We start from the raw sequence: 21511 nt of genomic DNA, 5'->3' as shown, positions 1-21511 counted from the left end.
TGCGTAATTGCAGGGCCTACGGACATTTAAGCCAATGTCATAATTTAAACATACAATTGCATTTTCTGAAGCAGCATTCAATTTGTCTGTTGTAAAGTCAGTTATAACATACAGCTCATTTCTCGCATAGCATTCCTGAACAGAATGTTGCATCTAAAAATGTTTGTTTGGTTTTAATTATGTACAAATGTTTCTTCAAGAGAGGTCATGCCACTGACTTTACAGGAGTGCCCTTAAATACTCTAATTAGTATGTGTGGGGAGTTTCCATTAGCTATAGTAAATTTTGATGTTACTTAATACCTAAAGTTATTACTGTATTTTCAGAAGAAGGATTTTAAAGTTGACACTATTGCTGTGTTTAACAATTCTGCTGAGACCTTGTCTTTCTTATATATCTATAAGGTTTGAAAGGGTGGACTGAAAAAGAAATAAGCTAGTCCACAAATTGACAACAGTGTGTGTGTGGGGAGGAGAGGGTCAGGTGGGGAGGAGAGGGTCAGGTGGGGAGGAGAGGGTCAGGTGGGGAGGAGGCAAAACCCTTCAGTTCCATCCATGTTTCCCAAAGTCAATGCTCTGTGGGAGGACAAGCTGTTGATTGGAGATACCTGTACTCTTGTCACACCTCAAACTGGTTACCTATGAAGCAGAAACAGATCAGCATTGCCAGTTTTATACTGGCTGCTCTGCTCGTTTCATCACTGTGCAGGCACACCACAGAACATGCATTATCAACACAAGGTTCATGGAACCACCTTCTGCCTGCCAGAACTAACTTGCAGTAGAATAACGTAATCCTATCAGCCAATGTTAGTTTCCTGCCTAGAAGCTGGGCAGGAGATATCCAAATACTTTGATTAGCTTCTAGTGTGAATATCTGTTGAAGTAACCTGTCAAAATAATGGCTTACAGCAACTCAGCCTGTTTCTCCGAAAAAAATAAAAAACAAGGCAACGCAAGCTATCCTCAATAATATTACTGTTGTGCAGCTTGCCCATGACAGGCATGTTTTGTTTCAAAGCATACCATGGTGGAAATCCCTGTTATGTCTAAGCCAACATGCAGGAGCATCTTGACCAGGAGATGCTGGCTGCTCCTACTGCATCACTCATCCACTTCTAGAGTAACTCTTCAAGAAAAGGGCTATTGTTATTCAATCCCATTAAAACAGTGGTAAGTAATAGGCTTCTTCAGATGGCGGGGCTCAGGAAGAGAGGTGCTAGAGTCAAGTACCACTTCAGAGAGGTAAACACTTCATGAGGATGTATAACCCTAATCTTGACCACAGCAGGTAGGGGAAGCTTCAGTGCTGAGAAAGTCTCTAACAGCCTAGCATTATCTGAATCCCAGAAGATATGGAAATTCACTAAGACTCATAGAAGAAAAAGACAAGAAGCAGAAAAATGCAGGGTAGTCAAATATGTAGTCACCCTAATCCACAAGAAATTAGTCGACCAGAAGTAATTCAGTGGCTGGTATTTCCAGTAGAACCCCTGTAATCTAGAGAAGGGGGAAAAAAAAGGAGATAACATGTAGCACTGACTGATCAAGCACAAATATCACTTGACGCATTAGCTCTGCTCATGTCAAAAGAATAACTGATGTTCCACAGTTATTGGCATTTAAATGTCAATACTTAAAAAAGAAAAAAATCACGATATTCAAAGCAAACAAAATTAAGAGTCAGGCAATGTAATACCTGAACAATATTCTATGATTAGCTGTGTCAAAAATAGATTGTGATTGTTAAAAAAAAAAAAAAAAAAAAAAAAAGTGTGTGTAGTGCTCAACACAGCTTGTGTGTTTTATCGCATTACTCTTAACACAGAAAGCACAAACAAAGCCTGATGCAAGGATAAGATTCAGGAACCTCCTCCCCTTCCCCAGGGAATGCCTTTGGTAGCCTACATAACTGAATTCTGCTCATTCTTTCTGGTAATTTCAATTCCCTTCTGCACAGTGGTCCAGTTTTAAGAGAAACTGGTGCCACTTTCTTGGCCTTGCCATGTTCTCTGCCATGTGGGAACAGCATGATCCCTTCCTACTAGGAAGGGCAAATAATCAATTCCAGCGTGAGTGTTCAAATCATGAAGAGATTCATACAGAAGGCAAACACTGCAATAGTCTCCAACTAGTCTTTTTAGATGAACTGAATATGCCTGTCACTATCCAGATGATCCGTAACTAATTAGGCCACTTAAATGACCTGTAAGCATGTTTCCCTAAGAGTTTCTACATTGTAAGCAGCAGAGGTGCTTTTTACATCAGGGAAAAAAAAAATAATAAATAAATTAAAAAAAAAGATTTCCTAGCACTTTCACATAAACTTAGCAAATATGACCTTAATTAAGTTCAGAATATTTGATAGCCCCAGATAGTAAGTAACACAAGTATCTCTTAAGCACAGATGCCAGCAATAGCAGTTTAGGTTTACCTCAGGCATCATTGCTAAAAATATGAATGTAAATCAACTCCTTCATCAAATTTTAAAGATTTATTAATAAATATACACAAGGGTCAACTGCCAATTACTTAATTTTGCAGTTTACAAAGGGAAGGGGATGGGAAGAAGTAGCAGATAGAGAAGAGGCTGGTAACAGTAAGGGTAGACTGGTTTTGCTTTCTGCTGACCCCATCTGAACAATCACAAGGACTGTGGCATCACTCAGCAATGCTGAGAAAATAAGATGATGGAAGAAGTAAAACAGAGGTGATCAACTGCCATTTTAGTCTCCTGAGGGAAGCCTCAAGAGCAGGGATTAGCCCGTTTATGATCACTGAATCTTGTATAACTAGCTTATGATGATATTGCCTCAGCAGCAGATACATGGAGACTCTTCTGTAAATATCCCTTTTAAAGACCCTACAATATTTTGACTATTAAATTTAGATTTTAGTAAGTTATATTTTGCAACTCTCAGGCTGGCTTACAATTTGTATTTTAGCAGCAGATTATCCTCTGAATCTTCACACAGAAGTCCTACATCTAGTAATGTTCATTGATTGTGGATTTCAATAATTTACAATTCAGGAAAACTATACTAAACTTTCACAGCTTTCATGGGTTTTGTTTCAAGAAGCACTAATAATTTTAGCTTTAAAGACAATTGCGTATTGTATCTTAAAATGTATGCAAAAATAGGATTTACAATTATTTTTCCATACAAACAAATATAGGACTTTGGAAGGTTGCTTGTAGATTTCAACAAAGTCAAACAGCTGGAAACAGATTTTGCAATTTTAATGTAGCTTATAGGAAATTATTCTGAGAAGATAGACTTTGATTACTCCATGGAGGAGAAGACTGAAACAAGATTTTGTATTATATTTGACAGAATCCACAAAAAAAAAAAAAGCTTTTGGAAATGCCCAAACACATGAGAAGCTTTATTTCACGCAAGTTAAAAAATTATTCAACTGCAAGACATTGGGGCCTCATTAGTTCTATCACTCATAGAATTCTTTTTGTTAAAATCAGTGTTCAATTTAAGCTTAAAGCTTGCGTCTCACTCCTTAATTTCCCACAATTACCAACAGCTATGAATAGCTGCTAAGAAATTCATGTTTCTTCCACCTACCCACAGTTAGGCTATGCTAAATGAAGCCATAGCATTAAAGATGCTGCCTTTTACTTATGTGAAAGGAAAAATCAGAGAACAGGATTTTCTGAAAACAGAACAGAAAGTTCTGTTCAACAGAAAGCCACCTGAGGTATTTCATATCATCCTAGAAATATGAAGATCTTAATCTAAGCTAGGTCCATTCACCATAGCCCAAAACAGTAAGGAATCAAGTGACTAAAACAATTTAAAGAATATCAATATCTGAGAACAGATTCCCCACCTTATTCTGATCAGCTGCAACATCCTGACTCAAAAACTTTTACTGATGCAGAGAAGCTGCCAGTGACAAGTGACATTATAATGGAAAAAGGGATGAAACAAGTGTTTGACAAACCTAAACTTAATACAAAGCATAAATAATAGTGCAAATTTACTATTTTGAACTTCTCTCTCCCACAACTTCTCAGAAAGTAAATTTTTAATTAGTGAAAACAGGTTGAAGACATGAAATACTTTTTTTTTTTAAACTTAGAGGATTTTATATGCTTCATATTTTAACTTAAGTTTACTTTTGCACACACATCTATAAGTTCAGACAAACTGATAAATTATGCCTGGTTTGTAAGTTTTTGGAAGCTAGGTTGAGTTTATAATGTGATTTGCACAGTGGGAAAGTGGAAAAAGCCCACAGATCTTGATACTCTTTTCATAGTCTTATGTGGGGAAACATATCTTTGCTCTGCTTCATAACTAAAAATTGTTTCTTTTCTCTAACCATGTGATTATAAAAGTGCTTGTCCAGGTTCAAGTCTGTAGTTATCTAAAAAAGTGATCTTTCACTCCTAACACTCAGGCAGTTACAGACAGCTCATGTGTTTTGAGTGTGTTCAGATGCAATTTCACTTACATTTCTAGTACTTACTTTAGAGAACTCTCCAGTTTGGCTAGACAGAGCTAGCTGATTACCTTTCAAGTGCTCATTGCTTCCTAAAATAGTCACATCACAAAAGCTGCTCAACTATGGGTCACAAGTCCAACAATTAAGATGTGAATAAGCAACATAACATTTAGTCTAATCAAATAACACATCATTAATTAAAATGAAAATGGTTTTATCAGACATAGAATAAAGATATTTTTGAATCCCACAACCTTGGTTCAAATAAACACAAGTCTTCACCCTTCCAGAGATATAACTGTAAACACAACAACGCCCCAATGAAAATTATAATATCCCAAACTAGTCTATCTCAGGTAGCAGTTAATTTACTAGATGACATATAACCTTTTAATACTGTCACTTCCTGTTTACCTGGATAGCATTATTACTAGCTTAATCAGCTGTGTCTCATGCCTTAACATTTCGAAATCTTGGCTGAAGAGAAAGCAGCAAGCACATGACAAAATGCTCCAGTATTTGTGTCCTGCTCTTACAATTAAACATTTAGTTACTTTCAGAACTAATGAAAAGGTGGAGTGCACAGATCTTGGACAAAATTGTCTGTGTCCTACTGCCACAGAACAAAAATTATTGCTATGAAAGATCCATTGTCTTGTATTCTCCCTTAAGGAGCTCAAAGTTGAGGCATATATAGGATCGCTCTTTTCCAAAGTTTGGACAATTTTTAGATGAAATGTTTACATTTGATTTTAAGCCACTTTAAGTTAACCAAGGCTCCCAAGACTAATGAGACCCTTACAGCTCCCAAGACTAATGAGACCCTTACATGAATTAAGCCCTATACAGATACTTAGATTAATTGGTTCCCAAGAATATGTTTTATGGTTCTGTAGAGACTGGCAAACTGATTTGTACCATGAATCTTATATGGCTGGAAACACCTCAGTTTCAAAGCAATCCATGAGACAAAATTGGAGGTAGAATCTATTTTATCTTGTACCACTGCTTTTTTAGTTATAATAGTGACTAACTATTCTGTCTCAACATTTTCTGCTCCTCTGCCAAGCACTACCTTTTCCTTCATGCAGGCAGGTCTTTCTTCAGTGCCTCATGAAGCACTTCATTTTCTACTCATTAACTTCTTTTCCAAATGTTATTTGCTAGTTCTATATTTAATGAAGGTTCATAGAGTAGAATTTCACATTACTTTGAAAATGCCTTTGAGAAAATAAATTAGAATGCAGACCTCTCGTCTAAGAAAACCAACACCAGCACAAACTTAAAAAAAAAAAAAAAAAAAGGCGTTTTAGACCTACTTATGTTTTTTATAGACCCACTCAATGGTATCTGCATCATCACTTTCATAAGTGCTCAGAGCAAGTTAAATTGATTAAAGAAAGAATGCAAAGTATAAACCTCAGGAATTCCTCACTTGTGCTCATTCTGGAATATTCATTAATGAACCCTTGAAAATTCTATTTAACATCTAGTTGTATTCCCATGTACAGATTAAAAAAAAAAACGAACATTTGCTTTGTAGAAATGAGTTTCACATGAACTTTTAAGGTCCTTGCATTTGAGGACAGAGTATAATATTCAGGAATGCTAGCTTCAGACACCTAGAGAACACTGCAATGAAACAGCTTAAGTTGTTTTAAAATAAAATCTCTTTTGTAAGAGAACATTAACTTCATGCCAACACAAAACAAAGAAATCCCTTCAAAATACAAACCAAGTTTGAGAAAAGGCTATTAAAAGTAAAACCTCTTTGAATAATAGCCCAAAACCGGTCTCTTGCAATCCTGTATGACTTGTGTCCTGTCCCATAAAGCAAACTCAATCCGTTTACATAAGGGTAGTTACAGATGCAACTCCTCCCACTTCTGCTGTGCAACAATTAAACGTTTAATTCCTCCTTCAGCAGTTCATGTTTGAACAGAACAGTTTTGATAATTCAAGTCAAGATGAGGAAATTCTTAATTCTACATATGACTTTTTATATCAATAGCTTTGAGTCTGCTATGAAGAAAATTGTTCCCCGTTATAAGTCTTTAAAAGTAGTTATGCCACTGGAAAAAAAAGCACAAAGATTTAGTAGTTATACAATCCCTGGCCAAATTCAAAGCTCAGTCCAAGGATACAATGCTAAAAACCTCTGTAGGAAGACAGATATCTAATAGTGAAAGCATCAAATAGATGTCCCCTGTGCCTCAGTTGCTTCCTCTGTAATATACAGATATTGACCTCTGTATTTGTAAAGAGCTTTGAAAACTCCTTACAGAAAAAAAGGATTAAGTTGCTACAGACACAAATCCATTACTTTCAGGGGAGCTATATAACCCTTGCTAGAGTTAGTTTTCCCCAGAATGCATGAATGCCCATTAATATTGCAGTTATAATTGACTGCTTCAAACTGTCTCAGACATGTTATAATCATGAAGACCAGGAAATACTGATATCATTCCATCATGATTAATGAAACCTTGATTAAAGTGATATTTATTATAACTAACAGTAGTAGCATTCACTACCTCCTTAAGACAGAAGGATCTAGCAAATCATGAGACTAGGGACAAAGAAAGTCTGACACTGGCAATACCATAGAGTATCACAGAGTATCACAGAACTGGTAAGGCTGAATGGGACTTCTGGAGATCATCTAGTCCAACCCTCAAATGAGTGGCCCATACGGGGATTGAACCTACACCTTGGCATTATGAGCACCATGCTCTAACCAGCTAAGCTAAACCTCAAAGGAACTAGATGATCACATAACAAAAGTACTTCTCAAAAGGCTCTCTAGACTAGTTCTAACAGAGCCTTTCAACAAGACAGTAATCATTACCCCACACATTTAGGTTCTAAGTATTCTAGCTACATAATATAACATACTATAGATGCTCTGAATTTTGGAATTGCTATTTTTGCCTCTTAAAATCTATATTGAGATCTTGCCCTCAGTGACATCCCATGACATGGGCTCTGTAGCTCAAGATTAACAATGGAGTTGACATTTGCCTTTTTGAACTTACTACCCACTACTCAAAAATAAATACAGAGGACTGCTAGATGGGAAAGCACATTTCCTGAAGCCAACTTCTTGCTCCGTAGTTCCTCACAATTCCAGCTTGTCACTTAGTATATCACAAGGCTGCTTACTCTGCTAGGCAAAGCTAGAGCACAAAAAATCTGCACAGAATTTACTAATTTGCAGTTGAGAAGTTGTCTCTTCATACAATAAGGATCTTGCAGAGAGGGGGCAGCAGGATGTGTTTGTCCTCTACACTCAACACTTCAGTGTCTACATTTACTTATTCTTCATGAAAAAACCATCAATTTCTGCTTTAAATCATAAGACATACTTTTTTTGTTTTTAGTGCAGAGCTAGTAGCGTAACTTTAGATAGCATTTCTAATAAGCTATTTAGGAACAGAATTGAGGAACAGAGGCAGTGATATTGTCAAACTTTTATTCTTAAAAATTAATATGTTAGGATGTGGTAAAATAAAAGCATCCCCTGTGAAAACTGAAGATGATGAACTTTGCATTTGTTCAGTATTCCTGTTCATGAACATAACCTGTGAATATTATTCAGTAGTTTAAAAACAAACATGCTACATGTCACAATAAAAGTATGTACTGGTCTGAATTCACAGATAATGCAAAAGTGATTTTACTCTACTATAACAGATATATATTATACTAACGTACCATTAGATCTTGTGTGAGGGGCAACGCTTAAAGAAAATCAATATAAGATTAGATCAATATAGGAATTTTTAGAATCCATAAAGTCACCAATGTAATTAACACAAAGACAGTAGTTTAGGTTATTTAATAAACTCTTAATAGAAAATAGCTGTTTTAAAGAACATTTAGAAGAAGCATTAGTAAGACTGACACTGAACTTTATTCTTTTAGGTTAATATTGCCTGAATTAATAAAATGCAACAAATTGTGCCAAAAGAATAATTAATGAAAAAACTTAAGATAGCTTTCTTCTCAGTCCTAATGAGAATGAAATACTGAACACAATCTGCATTGCACTGACACTTTAATCAGCCAGTATCATTAAACTAATCAAGCGTTATGTGCTTCAGATTCCAAACTCTTTTTATTGAAGTATTTCAACCTGTTCTGGAGCTATTGACAATGAGGCTAACATGTTTAATGCCAGTAGTTCTTGCTGCTTGCGAGAACTGGCAACAGCTTTACTGTCAGGTCAAGTGTTTGTCACCTTTCTGAAAACCTCCACTTATGCAATGATAAGTTACAGTGGTTTCATGATGGTATATAAAGACAGGTTAGTACAGCAACACACCTACTAATGGAATAAGAATGTTTATTAGTACTGATCATTAAATAATAAGGGAAAAAAGGGTTATTAGTGACATATAGTGATATATTATTCCAAACATAACAGTACAAAGGAGATAGTTCTCCATAAGGGCACTGATGCAACTGAAATCCTCATGACTGAAAAAAGCTCCACCTTGTCAAAGTAGACACTGGACTGCCAATTTTTGCATGAACTTTCCTTTTCTTTGTGACCAGCTAAATACAGCAGTTCCTCTGAGCTCTACCTAAATCATCCGATTCTGTCAACATAAAAAAAAAAGAAAGCTCTTCATGTTGACAATACGTAAGATAGCATCAGTCCCAGAAGTATACAGTTTAGAGAAAACGAGTTGATATCCCGATTAAGATAAGGTTCTCAACCTACAGATTGAGATGAGTAGGAGCTCAAGAAAAGTGATACACTACACAAAACACTTTATGTGGGTATAGGAATAGAGTAACTCTTTCAGTATCCTGGAAGAAACAATCACAAGAATGGGAGCAAGATACAAGAGCATCGCATTGACAGGTTGCTAAAGGTTCAATCTAGTGAACATCAGATTAAAGGCTTACTGTATAACTGAATTCCAGAAAGATCTAGGAATTAAGTTTTTTGCTAGAAGCTTCACACTGTTACAAACACAAATAGGGCAGCACTAGTAACATATGTAGCTCTTAAACCAAAAAAAAAAAAAAATACAGATTTCTTGCTGCCCCAGACCCCAATCCCAGGCACATAGATTATTTACATACAGTGAAGCTAGCCAACTCTGTGACTGAAGTGTCCTGTAGAACACTTTTATTCAAAAGTATATGCTTCAAAAGAAAGCATTTTTAAGTGACAAAGGCCTCTAATATCAACTGTGTGATGAAGACCATGATACAGAATTTCAGAGTAATTCGTTAGCTGATCTGGAACCTCAGATCACAGACCCTCCCGATATTGATATAAGAACACTAGTTCTCTGAGACAGACATTATAGCTCTTTGGAGAATCACAGAATCAAACTGTCAGTTACCTTACTTCAAGACCAGATTAATTTGACATAACAGGACGTGATGCTGCACTGCAGCAGTATTCAGCTCTCAAAAAAAAAAGAGAGAGAGAGAGGGAGAGAAAAAAGCGTTAATCTTATCTGAAAAACAGCCTCTAGAATATATGGCTGGCATCCTCATTTACAGCTCATTTATTTGGTACAAGTCAACTGTAATACCCTTTGCTAATTCACACATAGTGACCCCAGAGCAACAAAGTTATCTCCAATAAACTGCACTAGCGTATGGATATAGGTACTGCACTATTTGATTTCTAGCACAATTATTGCAGCTATAATTACTGATGACTAAATCACAATCTAAAACTAACACTAAAAGCATTCTGCTGCTAAATCCATGATGGATTATTATCTCCCTTCTACTCTGAAGCAAAGACCACCTGCTGTGGAAGAAGAGCTTATACAGCACCCAGCATCACCAGGGGTCCAGTTCCTGCCAGTGCTGACTTATAAATGCAGGCCTTAAAGGGGGTGGGAGAGGGAAAGAGAAAGATCACACGTAACTTGGACAGTTCTTGTACATTACTTACAAACTAGCTGTTACCATCAAAAAACAAAGCCTTGGACAATACTACATTTTCTTGGTAGGCCAGTGCTCTGTAATCAAGAAGCATATTAAATGAAATGCAGCAGCCCTTAAGATAATGTTTGCTGTGTATAACGCAGCCTACAAAAGAATAGCTGGAAATTAATCAGCTCTCCTCACCAGAAGACTCCCCAAACACATTCTGAAATCAGAAAAGGTGATTAGGAGCCTGATGAGTTTGTATTCACAGTATGTCAAATGCATTTGATGATTTGTCAACTGAGGTAAGTTGTTACATGCAGAGGAACACTTTCATCTGCTGGAAACTTCCAGCCATCTGAATCTTCTCAGGTTTGCAAGGCAGTCTCTAGGAGCAGAGGGGCAAGACTTGAATTCTGTTGCTGGCAAGAAAATCTGCGTTGACTCTGCAAGGCATAGACTCTCTGGGTACACTGTGTGAAGTCTAGAGTAGCAGCAAAGGGAACATTTGTTCAAAAAGCAACCCTCATCTAAACAGTATAAATAGAGCGCAGAGTAACTAACAGAATTTGTTGTCTGCAGGCAGTAAAGGCCAGAGATGTTCAAAGATGCTGTTAAATAAAAGTTTCAACGAAGAAATGAAGCACTGAAAGAGATAGCTGCTAAATGTCATAAAAACACAGAATGAAAGCACGAGGTAGACTGAGCAAGAGCTTTGTCTTCTAGAGAAACGTTTAACGTCAAACTCAACTCTACCCAACTTACCAAATGAAATTAAAATACCACTAGGCATTCATCATATATAATTATGAACTACGATAAGGAATAGCGTGCTCCATAAAGAAGTACAGACATAGTCTCTCAGCTATATAAATACTCATATCTGAATAATGAATATGGACAAATCTTTAAAAATGCAACTTTTTTTTTAAATAGGTGAGTGATTTGTTGAATGAATACTGAATTCTTTGTAGAATCAAGTGCAACAAACACTTCCTGTTGCACTAACACTTTAAAAACTTCTGCAGTTTTAAATGAAAAGTTCCAGATATACAAATTGAAAACAGTGACTAGCAGGGCAATAAAATTGTTCAATAGTCCAATGTACGTTCAAAGAAGGTCAAAACTATCAGAATGCACCACGTTTCTACTGTATGGATAAAAAAATACCAATTGATGTAAAATTTTGTAAAGTTAAGCCATAAACTTATACTTTTTTGAAAGTGTTAATTGGCAGGTTATTCAAAACTCATTTAATAATCCTGTATGTCCAATTATGGAACAAGTTTCTTACCTGAAACACTCCTAGCTACTAAGACAAATAAAGAAAAGGCAGATCGCCACTTTATTTATTATAATGTTCTGCTTCCTTTTTTTGCAAATGGAAGAGGAAGCTTGCCTGTGGTACTGCACTGAACACATACCACTACAGGATGTTCATAGCTTTCTTCATCTCTTTTCAGTTAACCACAAAAATCAATGACAGTTTTATAGACAGGAGCCTATTTGGACATATTTATGTATATTTAGTGTCATAAGCTAAGTGATGGTTCTATTTGTTTTGGATGGCTGAGGAATAGTAAAAGAGTAAGTTCCTACTTACAAAGGATGACCACATCTTAGCTCAGAGAACTGTCACATGGATAGAGGAGCAGGAAATAACTTACAGTTCACTCAAGGCAGTACTAAGCATTTCTGTGGTTTCAAATTTCAGCTTGTAGAGTTGCTGAAGCTATATCTTCCACTATACAGTTCCATAATATAGGAACTTCCAAACAAGAGAGTCTGGTCCTGCCTAGAAAAAAAGTAGAGAAGGATGGAGCAGGGCAAGAAGCTCGAGAAATATTATGTCCATGTTTTGTTTCTCCCTTTCATCCACCAGAGAGTCTATTTTCTGTAGAAAGATTAAGATTTACTTTGGGCCAATGAAGATGGAATAGTCCCCTAGAGGGTCTATCTGTCTTAGGCTGAAGTGCACTCCACATATCCAAGAGCAGACAGCTGGCTGGCATAGAGACTGCCTCCTTTCCTTAACTTTCCTCCTGCAACGCTCTGTTGAGTAAGGAGTATATAGGTTGTTCCTACTCCAGCACCAGGAATAGGTAGGGCTACATTTCCTATAAGACATCAAGTCTCTCAAGAAAAAAAAAAAAGTTATGGAACCGAAAGAAGTTGCATGATAAGGCAGTGGAGGAAAGAATGTTGAGGGAAAAAAAGAATTTAGGGGAAACACCTTGAAATCTTTATGCAAACTAAGTATGCTGGGGCTGGAGATAGAAAGAAAAATTCTGGAGGTACTTGAACTACAAGGTGGAAAAGGAAATCAGGGAGAAGAGCCTTTGGCTGGGACATAGGAGCAGAAAATGATGTGAACAACAATGGTTCAAGGAACCCATGCTGGAAGCTGAAATATGAGATTTGGGGAACAGAGATCAAGGAGCAGAAATGGAAGAAATCTGCAAGAGGCAGCTAACAAGGGAAACAGTTCCTAAAAATATCACTACAAATTTTACTGTAAGTTGTTGGATAAAATTCTTAACATAAAGAGTTCCATTTTCTATATAGAAACTAAGACTCTTCTGAGGAACTAATTAATACACTGCTTCTGTTGTAAAATATACTCTACAAGAAAGGTGAGAAACATGTTACACTTTTTTGTATTCTCTTATACCATTGCAGATTCATGTTTTTCTAACTTAAATCCAACAGAAAGCATTTACAGTTTAGTGACAAATTCCCACATTCAAATGTTCTTGCTGTTCTTCAGGCTAGATAGAAATACAATTACTAGGCTTTGTTACTTAACATTCACAGTATGTTATTTAGGAATACATATTTTAACTTGACCTTTCTTGTAAATAATCCTCCTAAGTGCCTTGTTTGACTTTCGGGAAAGCTGTCATCTTTTACAATTGAAGTAAACACATTTTTTAAATGTTTGTAAAATTAAAGACAAGAATTTTCTTCCCTAGTTAAGGGCTCAAATAATGAAAAGTCATCCTAGCTTTTCAAGGAGGCAAAAAAAAACTTTATTTTTTCTTTCATTAGGTCAGTATTTTTCAAACTGCAGGCACAATGCCCCAGCATACAAAATACGCCTAGTGAGCATGAATAGGTTCTTGTACAACTACATCACTTGGATGTTGCATACAGGCTAATTAGCAAGGAGAGAACAGGGCAAAAATAACATATTCACTTTGAAGGCAAATGAGATGAATGCAGGGGAATTCTGAATTAGGTATAAGCTTATGAAGGGGAAAAAATAGTGTGGGAAATTATGTTACAGAAATGGAAACACTCATGACCTTGATTAACAAGCTCTAATGCAATCTTCTAGCTTTAAACTACACATACTGGGAGAAGTAGAAAATACATTAACACTGTTTTTCAGCAAACTTGTATCATATGAGGGGCAGGGGGGAACTACCTAAATTAAGGATTTTAAAGATAGCTGAATAAACAGTACGGGGTAAATACATTCCCATGTCAGTGAGACTGTGTGCGAAAGCAAGCACCAAAGGTGAGTCTCAATCTGGTATAGTGCATTTGTCAGTATAACATGGAGCTCTTATAGCAACAGTTTCCTTGCCAGCAATTATATCCTTTATAGAATGTTAAGTTTACAGGAACTGAGTAATTTGTAAGATGCTTTAATGAGCTTCTTCCAGAACCACATATTCTTAATAAAGGAATTTTAATTTGAGATTGCTAAAATGCCAGGCACATAAAAAGGTAGCAGAAAAATTGTCTACCTTTAATGCAAAAGTAGCTGAAAATAACCAAATTTGAAGAATTAAGCAAATGAGCAGCTTTCTAAGCAAGCATCCCTATGACTATCTCCATTACATCTTTCCTTTTCCAGTTTGGCCCTTCAAGTACAGTGCTCCTGTGACACAAAGATCACAGTACACTTCAGAATTTGTGATTTATCTATGAAGGTAATGGCATATCTACTTCACTTATTTTCCTTAGCTAGACAGGCACAAACGATACGCCTGAAAACCACAGGAGTCAGCATGGCAGTGTACCCAAGTAAATACACTGAGAAACAAAGATATCTTGCACAGCTTCTGTCTATGGCTGAATCATGTCCTGATGAAGTGGATACTTAAAACCACCCATTAAGACAGACTTAGTTCTGCTAAATCCAGTTTGTAGAATTTATTTACTAACAAACCAGCAAATAAAAGATTCCCTCTGTGCCCCAGTAACAAGTAACACACTGACAAGGTTTCTTGAGGAAATTATGCTCTAACACACGAAAAAAACAACTGCCTAGTGCCCAGGACTCACTCACTCTGTCTCTTTTTTTTTTTTTTTTTTTAAAAAAAAACACTTCCTTTTACTGTAATAAAGGCATTAGGTCATGAAACCATGAGTCTTCTGCACTATACTAAATTTTAAAGATTTCTCAGGAGAAGAGTCTGTGAAAGATTCTTATCAGAAGGACACCATAAATCTTACCACATTCCTTTAAATGAGTGGTACACATTCTCTGAAAAACAAAATACTTAAGAGTTCACCAAAACCTGCCTCCATTGAGCAAAGCTCTGCCTATAAAAGATCCGTGAAAGAAACAAGTCATTTGCTATGTCAGTTGCTGAGGAGCTTCTGCTGCAGTTTCCAAGTGACTATTGCTCATCCTATGCGATCCTCTTCAACATTACACAGGCTCAAGCACAGACCCAGAAGCTGCCCACATCAGTTGCTGCTGTTGGTGGTACCTACAGCCAACACTTACCAGTGATGGCTGTAAGCAAACTGAATCCCTGCACTACTAGAGACACTACCAGTAGAGCAATAATAGCCACATAAAAAGCTCTACAGAAGAAACATGGAAGCTTCTGCCGGCAGAAGTACCAGAACTCCTCTGAAATAACAGATTCGAAGTTTAAAGTTTGAGTATCCTCCACGATTACCTCCCGCTTTTTTTTTTAACCTTGAAATGGGATAGTGTATTAAGTATATAGGATTCATACTAAATTCCTTTGAAGTCCCAAAAGAAACATTCCCAGAGGACATACGTCAGTGATGACAAACAGATGCTTATAATCAGATGATGCAGAGAAATCAAAAATTCTTCACTAAAGGAGAAGCAAAACAGAGTCTTTCTATTTACACATTTATATTAAATAGCAAACTCAAACAATTTATCTTCTCACAAAAAGCTCTCTCTTTTGTGTTCTCCTGAACAAGGGGGATCTGGACACCTCGGTGGAAGTTCTGCAGTCAAAACATATTGTGGATGTTCATTTGCATCCTATATTAAAACTTACGCTCCAACTTTGTACTCTCCCAAACTCCACCTGATTCTGAGCCGTGAAGAGCTGGTAAATTACAACACAGCAGCATGTGACTGCAAATTGCTTTCATCCTGTTGCACCTGCACACCACAGGATTCCAGTCAACATTATCAGGAGCATGGGTGGTGTTTTCTACCAGCTAATTAGCCACAAAGATGCTCAGAGACTTCTGACACTTGACTACCTTCAAAACAGGAAAGGTCTGCAAAGCAGCTCAGAAGGGAATGCCAAAGCTCTGGAGAATTCTCAAGAATTTTTAAGAGTTGAATAGAAAAGCCTTCCCCATGCTTAGCAACACAACACTCCATAACAGAGATACACACTGACTGAAATTTGTAGGACTTAGAGGTCCAGACACACACACACGTGTGTTTGATGTGAGCTACATCTCTTCCCTACCTGCACAGTCAGGAGAGGTGTAACCAATATACTCACAGGAACCAAAAGAGAAATTCAGTTCATAGTCATACATATCTACCTTAAGCCAAGTAAAAATAAGTAATCAAGAAAAAAGCCAGTGATGTCTATTGACAATAATGAAATTCAAACACCTTAAGTGCTGCCTCTTAATCCCAAACCAAATCCCATTCTTGGTGACTTGATGCTTTGTTTCAAATGTGAAAAACTACAGGACACAATGCCTACCAGAGTGTTCGTATGTGGTCTCAACACATTTCTCATCCACAACTAAACAACCTTTTTTTACAGCACATTTCACAGCTGCAGTCAAAAAGCAAGCTACAGCATGAAATACTTGAATATATGCTAATAAGCATGAAATATTTTATGTTAAGTAATCCTACTGTAGATACACGAAGGCAGCCACTTGCAGCAAAAGGCCTGATTTGACCTCTTCCTGTGAAGATCAGTTTTGTAGGCACAAGTTTGATTCAAAGGAATTGTCAAAAAACAATGAGATTCTCACTAGAAGGGAAGATGATTGCTGACAAGTTGTTTTAGAGAAATTATTCAATTGGATACTAATGAGGCACATGAAGTTGCACGACTTTTGATAAAACATGACAGAGACCTCAAAAGAAATCTAGACATAACTCTTAATACTCCTTAATACTCACATGTTTCACAGGGCCTTATCCTTTGCACTTTGTCTCTCCCTTCTCATCTCATCTACCACTTCCAAAATGGTGAATCAGTTCTCTCCCCCAGAGATACCTTCTATTCAGACTAAAATCTCAGCCTTTCAGATACCTTTGTGGATGCAAAGACAGCAGCATAAGCACGAACTGAAACACTTCTCAGTCACATAAACCTGCCTGTCACTCAGCTTGCAAGTCGTCTTTAAGTCTTGGCTCCTGCTGTTTTCATAAGCACAAGAAGTCTTATGAGTTCTTTCCTGATAAAAAATCTTTGTATCTTATCAACTAAGAACTAAAACTCCCATTCAGATTTTTATTCTGTCTTATTTCAATTATTATTGCGACTTGTACTTTGGCTTTGACAAATACAGTTGTATTCTGATCAGTGCATTTTTAAACCAGTTTTCTCAGTTTATGACTCTTATTGTCACTTTGCATTCCTCCAGCATTTCTCATTTATCACATCAGTCAAGGCAAGATCTTGCCAATAATAGATTATTACTAGATTTATTAATTACATGTTGTCCAAGCTTCAAGTAACTTCTGAGAAGTGTAAGATATCCACACTCCATTATGTGCATCTAATCTTAAATATACACTGATATTCTTTCCTAAAGCTCCTCATATATAAACATAAAACTGTTTCTACAGACTAAACCGATTTTCAGCCAGTGACATTCATGACAAATAAATCCTGCAATTTACTAAAGAGGTTTTCTTTATTAGAAATGGTTAATTGGACCCTACCTTCCCTTAAAAAAAAAATCTTACTGTTCAGTACAATATTAGAGTGACTGATTTGTAATTAAATTTAGATTTCAGCAAAAAATTTCCAAGTTTAACACATGCAGAGAAACAGTTCATTAACATAACCGTAAACAATCTCATAGCTCAGTTTATCATACATTTACAGTATGATAAAAAGTTAGTTATTGATAAATTTCTACAGATGTTAAATTTTACCCCTGACATAGTTAACAAGATGTACTTGGATCAAAGTTAGTTACATGCTTTTGGTACATTTAAGCATGACAGAAGCTACTAAATACAGTATGATGGATTTCACAGTAGGTATGTTGGATACCTACTGCCAAAAAGAATATCTTTTAAAAATTTAATCTGATTTAGTTATAGGTGCAACTTTAATTATGAACAAATAGCTCACTCCTGCTCATGGCAGGTTCAGTTTTCAAAGATACTTTAGCTGTTTATAGATTCAGGCAAGCATTACAGCTCCGCAAATGAAAAAAGTGTGCGCCAGAATCAGTAATATTATTTATGTATATATTTTCTGCTAGACAATGAAATCTCCAGAGTATTAGAAGAAGTCCAGAGAGTGATATCAGTATCACCAACACAATGGCAGCCTTTTCACCACTTCCCTCACTCCCAGGTAATTTTTGTGGTTACCACTCATAATGATTTAAAGATTCCATTGAAATTATGTCAGTATTGAAATTCTTAGCTTGTCAGTACTAATTTAAAATAAAACTACTCTTTAAATTCTGTTGTTTTTCCATGAAACAAGAACTGACTAGATGAATCCTCAATATAACTTCAAAGTAACTGCCTTGCAAGCAGCCAAATACATCAGTCTATAAAATAAAGATTGTTGAAACATGCCATGTTCAGAACTCCGTAAGTTTTCCTGACTTCAGGACTGATACTATCATTACATCCTCCATGAAAGTACTATGAATTATTACTATAAAAAATTATTAGGTGCACAGTTGCATGCCTCAACTGTTCCTCTGTCATTCATTTTATTAGTCATGCATACACAAGGTTAAGTAAAACATAACCTGTAAAGATGCTGAAGTACACATCTGGTAGCGTATTCATGCCCAAAGTGATGAAAACACCACCTACAGTATCCAAGTAGCACAATCAATTCAACTCAGGTCAAAGCAAACTTTTAAAAATTTAATCTGATTTAGTTATAGGTGCAACTTTAATTATGAACAAATAGCTCACTCCTGCTCATGGCAGATTCGGTTTTCAAAGATACTTTAACTGTAGCCTGCGAAACTTGTAAAAATTTTTGTATACTAGTAACATTTACTATCTAAGGCTTCAACAATGACTAATTCCAAACATTATCAAATATGTACGTTACAGTTAAAAAGAAATAATAATAATCAGCACAGCAGCCTGATATTAAGCTGTAATCAAGCCAGAAGGTCAATGGTATGCAGAGTAACACACAGCTCTGTCAGATGTAGTAGATTCAGATTGGAAATTTGAAGCTGTTACCATCCCTAGGTGCCCATCCCTCTTCTCTAGGAGATACTGATATCCATGGGATAGAGATGTTCAGTTTGTTCATAAATTAATTTCTGAGTTGCCACCATTTTGGCTCAGACAGCCAAAAGGTCTAGACTACCATATTTGACAGTCTTCTGGATCCATGTCTTCAAGCATATGATACAGACCCTTGATTACAGTAAGATGATCCTAAGCTTAAGCTAGAAAACATTCAATGCAGGAGGAAAAGGGTAAAGGAGCTGGGCACAATAAATAAAATCCTCAGTTAGAAAGTAATCAAGATTCAGACTAAATGACAAAAATGTTTAGTCTCAGAAACAAAACACAGTCTTACATGTATCTATAAAACTATCAGCGTGTCACAAACCACACATCACCCAGACACTATGAAGATAGTTACCTTGAGGCCTGTTTAACTTATCCCAAGTAACACATTTCAAAAACTAAAGATAAGTGTTACAGCAGAGCATAACAAAAAGACTTTTCCTTGACACTCCCCCCCCCCAAAAAAAAACACCCTTAAGTCACAGGAAAAACAATCTGGAAATCAACTTAAATACACAAATTCATGTGTTTCTTTTTAATATAGACAACAGCTCACTTTTGTTTTTCCTTGCAATGGAACCAAAAGCATGATAAGTGTTAAATAAAGCTGTTTCTTACAAATTTATTACTTTTTAAAAGCCTTTTTACATGTTTCATGATCACACTGTCTGACCTATCTCTAAACGGCAATAATTTAATTACGATGACATCATGTTATTTAACTCATTCCAATGCAAATATCACCTACTTCCTGTTCAGTTACAATTCTTGCCTTACTTGCAACATTCGGTTTGATCAACAATACCATTTCAAAGTCCACAGAATTATGTGGAACTATTATGATTACACTGACATCCTGCTTTAAAATAGCACCACAAAAAGGTGTAGGTGCCTAATGTTACTAATCTAAGCACTGGACACGAAGCAGCAGAAGATATCAGGATAGCATCATTTTAAGTGCCTTCAAAAAGGTAATCTGAAAAATAGGTGCTTTAGGAAAAAAAAAGTTAACTTTTGAAGCTCTGAAACAGTTTACTTTTAATACAGCTTTAAAATATACTTCATAAATACAATGTATTAATATGCAAGGAGCTATTCAGGAAGGTAAGAACTTACTGATAAACCTGAACACATCTAGTACACTTCCCCCCCTCTTAATTTTGATACTGCCTTTTTTTTTTTTTTTTTTTTTTTTTTGACAGGCAGAGATACAGTATCAGAGCTGCGCCTGAAAACGCAAACCTGTTGTTCGGGCTCCCAGGAGCAGGGGCTGAACCCAAGGCAGGCCTCGGAGCGCCGGGAGCCCTTCTCCAACTTTGCCAGCCGTGCTTTGCTGCACCGCAGGTGCACCCGGGGCTCGGGTCAGCCTTGTCAAGCCGTGAGACTTTTCGTGCGGCCCAGGCCCCCCCCCGCCAGCGGCTGGCTGCGGGGTGGCGCGGAGGGGGCTCGGCACCGCGGGCGGGCCAGGCCCCGCCACTTGCGTGCGGCCTCCCCGGCCCGGCCCGGCCGGCGGCGGCGCCGCGCTCGCCTCATTCATTGCCGCCGGCCGCGGCTCCTCGGCCAGGCCGGGCCTGCAGCGCCGTCCCCGGCCCGGGCGCCGGCGAGAAACTTCCGGGCTGGGACCCACGTCGGGGCCGGGCGAGGCCGGGCCGGGCGGACAAGTTAGCGCCGCGGCCCCCAACTCCCCGGCCGCGCCCCCGGCCTATCCTCAGGCGCCCCGCGCCCGGCGCGGCCCTTCCCCGGCGCTCACCACGCATTTCTTGCCGAGGAAGCTGAAGAGGCTCTCGTTCTCCTGCGGCGTCAGCAGCAGCGAGCCCACGTTGCTGACCCGCCGCGGCTGCGGGGGCTGCTGGCCGCCGCTCATGGCCGCGGCCGGCCCCGCGGGGCTTGGCTCTGCCCTCGCCGCGCTGCGACCGCCGGCGCCCCCGCCGCTGCCGCTTCGCTGCCGCCGGCCGCCGCGGCCTCACGGCAGCCGCATCGCCGAGCCTCCCTCTCGGGGCCGGCGAAGGCGGGAGGGGGCGGGGGGAGAGCGGCGGCCGGGCCGGGCCGCGGCGAGCTGCGGGCGGCCCGCGGCGGGGCGCCGCGCCGGGCAGGGCAGGGCAGGGAGGGGCCGCGCCGGGCCGGGCCGGGCCAGGCCGGGCCGCGCCGCCGGATCGCGCCCACCCCCGCGGCAGGCACTAAACTTCCAACTTCGGCCCGGCTCCGGCGGCCGCACAATCCAACATGGCAGCGGGGGCGGGCGAGACCACAGCGGCGGCAGCCAGAGGGGAGGCCGCCGAGCGCGCCGCCGCCGCTACCATGCGCGGCGCGGCGCGGGGCCCCGCCGGCGCCGCCGCTGCTGCTGCTGCTGCTGCTGCCGCCCGCCCCCGGGCGGGCCTCGCGCGCTGCACCGGGCGGGGGCCGCCCCGCGCCCGCCCCCAGATACCTGCCGGGGCGGCTC

The 21511-nt window shown here is 38.7% G+C and overlaps 1 protein-coding gene across 2 annotated transcripts in view; it reads right to left on the bottom strand.

The window, feature by feature from the left end:
• WASL (WASP like actin nucleation promoting factor) overlaps positions 1-20999 on the bottom strand; it is a 48919-nt gene extending 27920 nt beyond the window's left edge. For both annotated transcript variants that reach the window (XM_062583186.1, XM_062583195.1), the window contains exon 1: positions 20822-20999. In XM_062583186.1, coding sequence (XP_062439170.1) covers positions 20822-20935 — 114 coding nt within the window. In that variant the 5' untranslated portion in view covers positions 20936-20999. The remainder of the gene's footprint in view (positions 1-20821) is intronic.
• Positions 21000-21511: the final 512 nt, after the last annotated feature.

This window comes from Rhea pennata, chromosome 1, assembly GCF_028389875.1.
Source record: "Rhea pennata isolate bPtePen1 chromosome 1, bPtePen1.pri, whole genome shotgun sequence".
Classification (NCBI taxonomy): domain Eukaryota; kingdom Metazoa; phylum Chordata; class Aves; order Rheiformes; family Rheidae; genus Rhea; species Rhea pennata.
The sequence above is the reverse complement of the archived record's forward strand: the minus strand, read 5'-3'. Positions and strand labels throughout refer to the sequence as shown.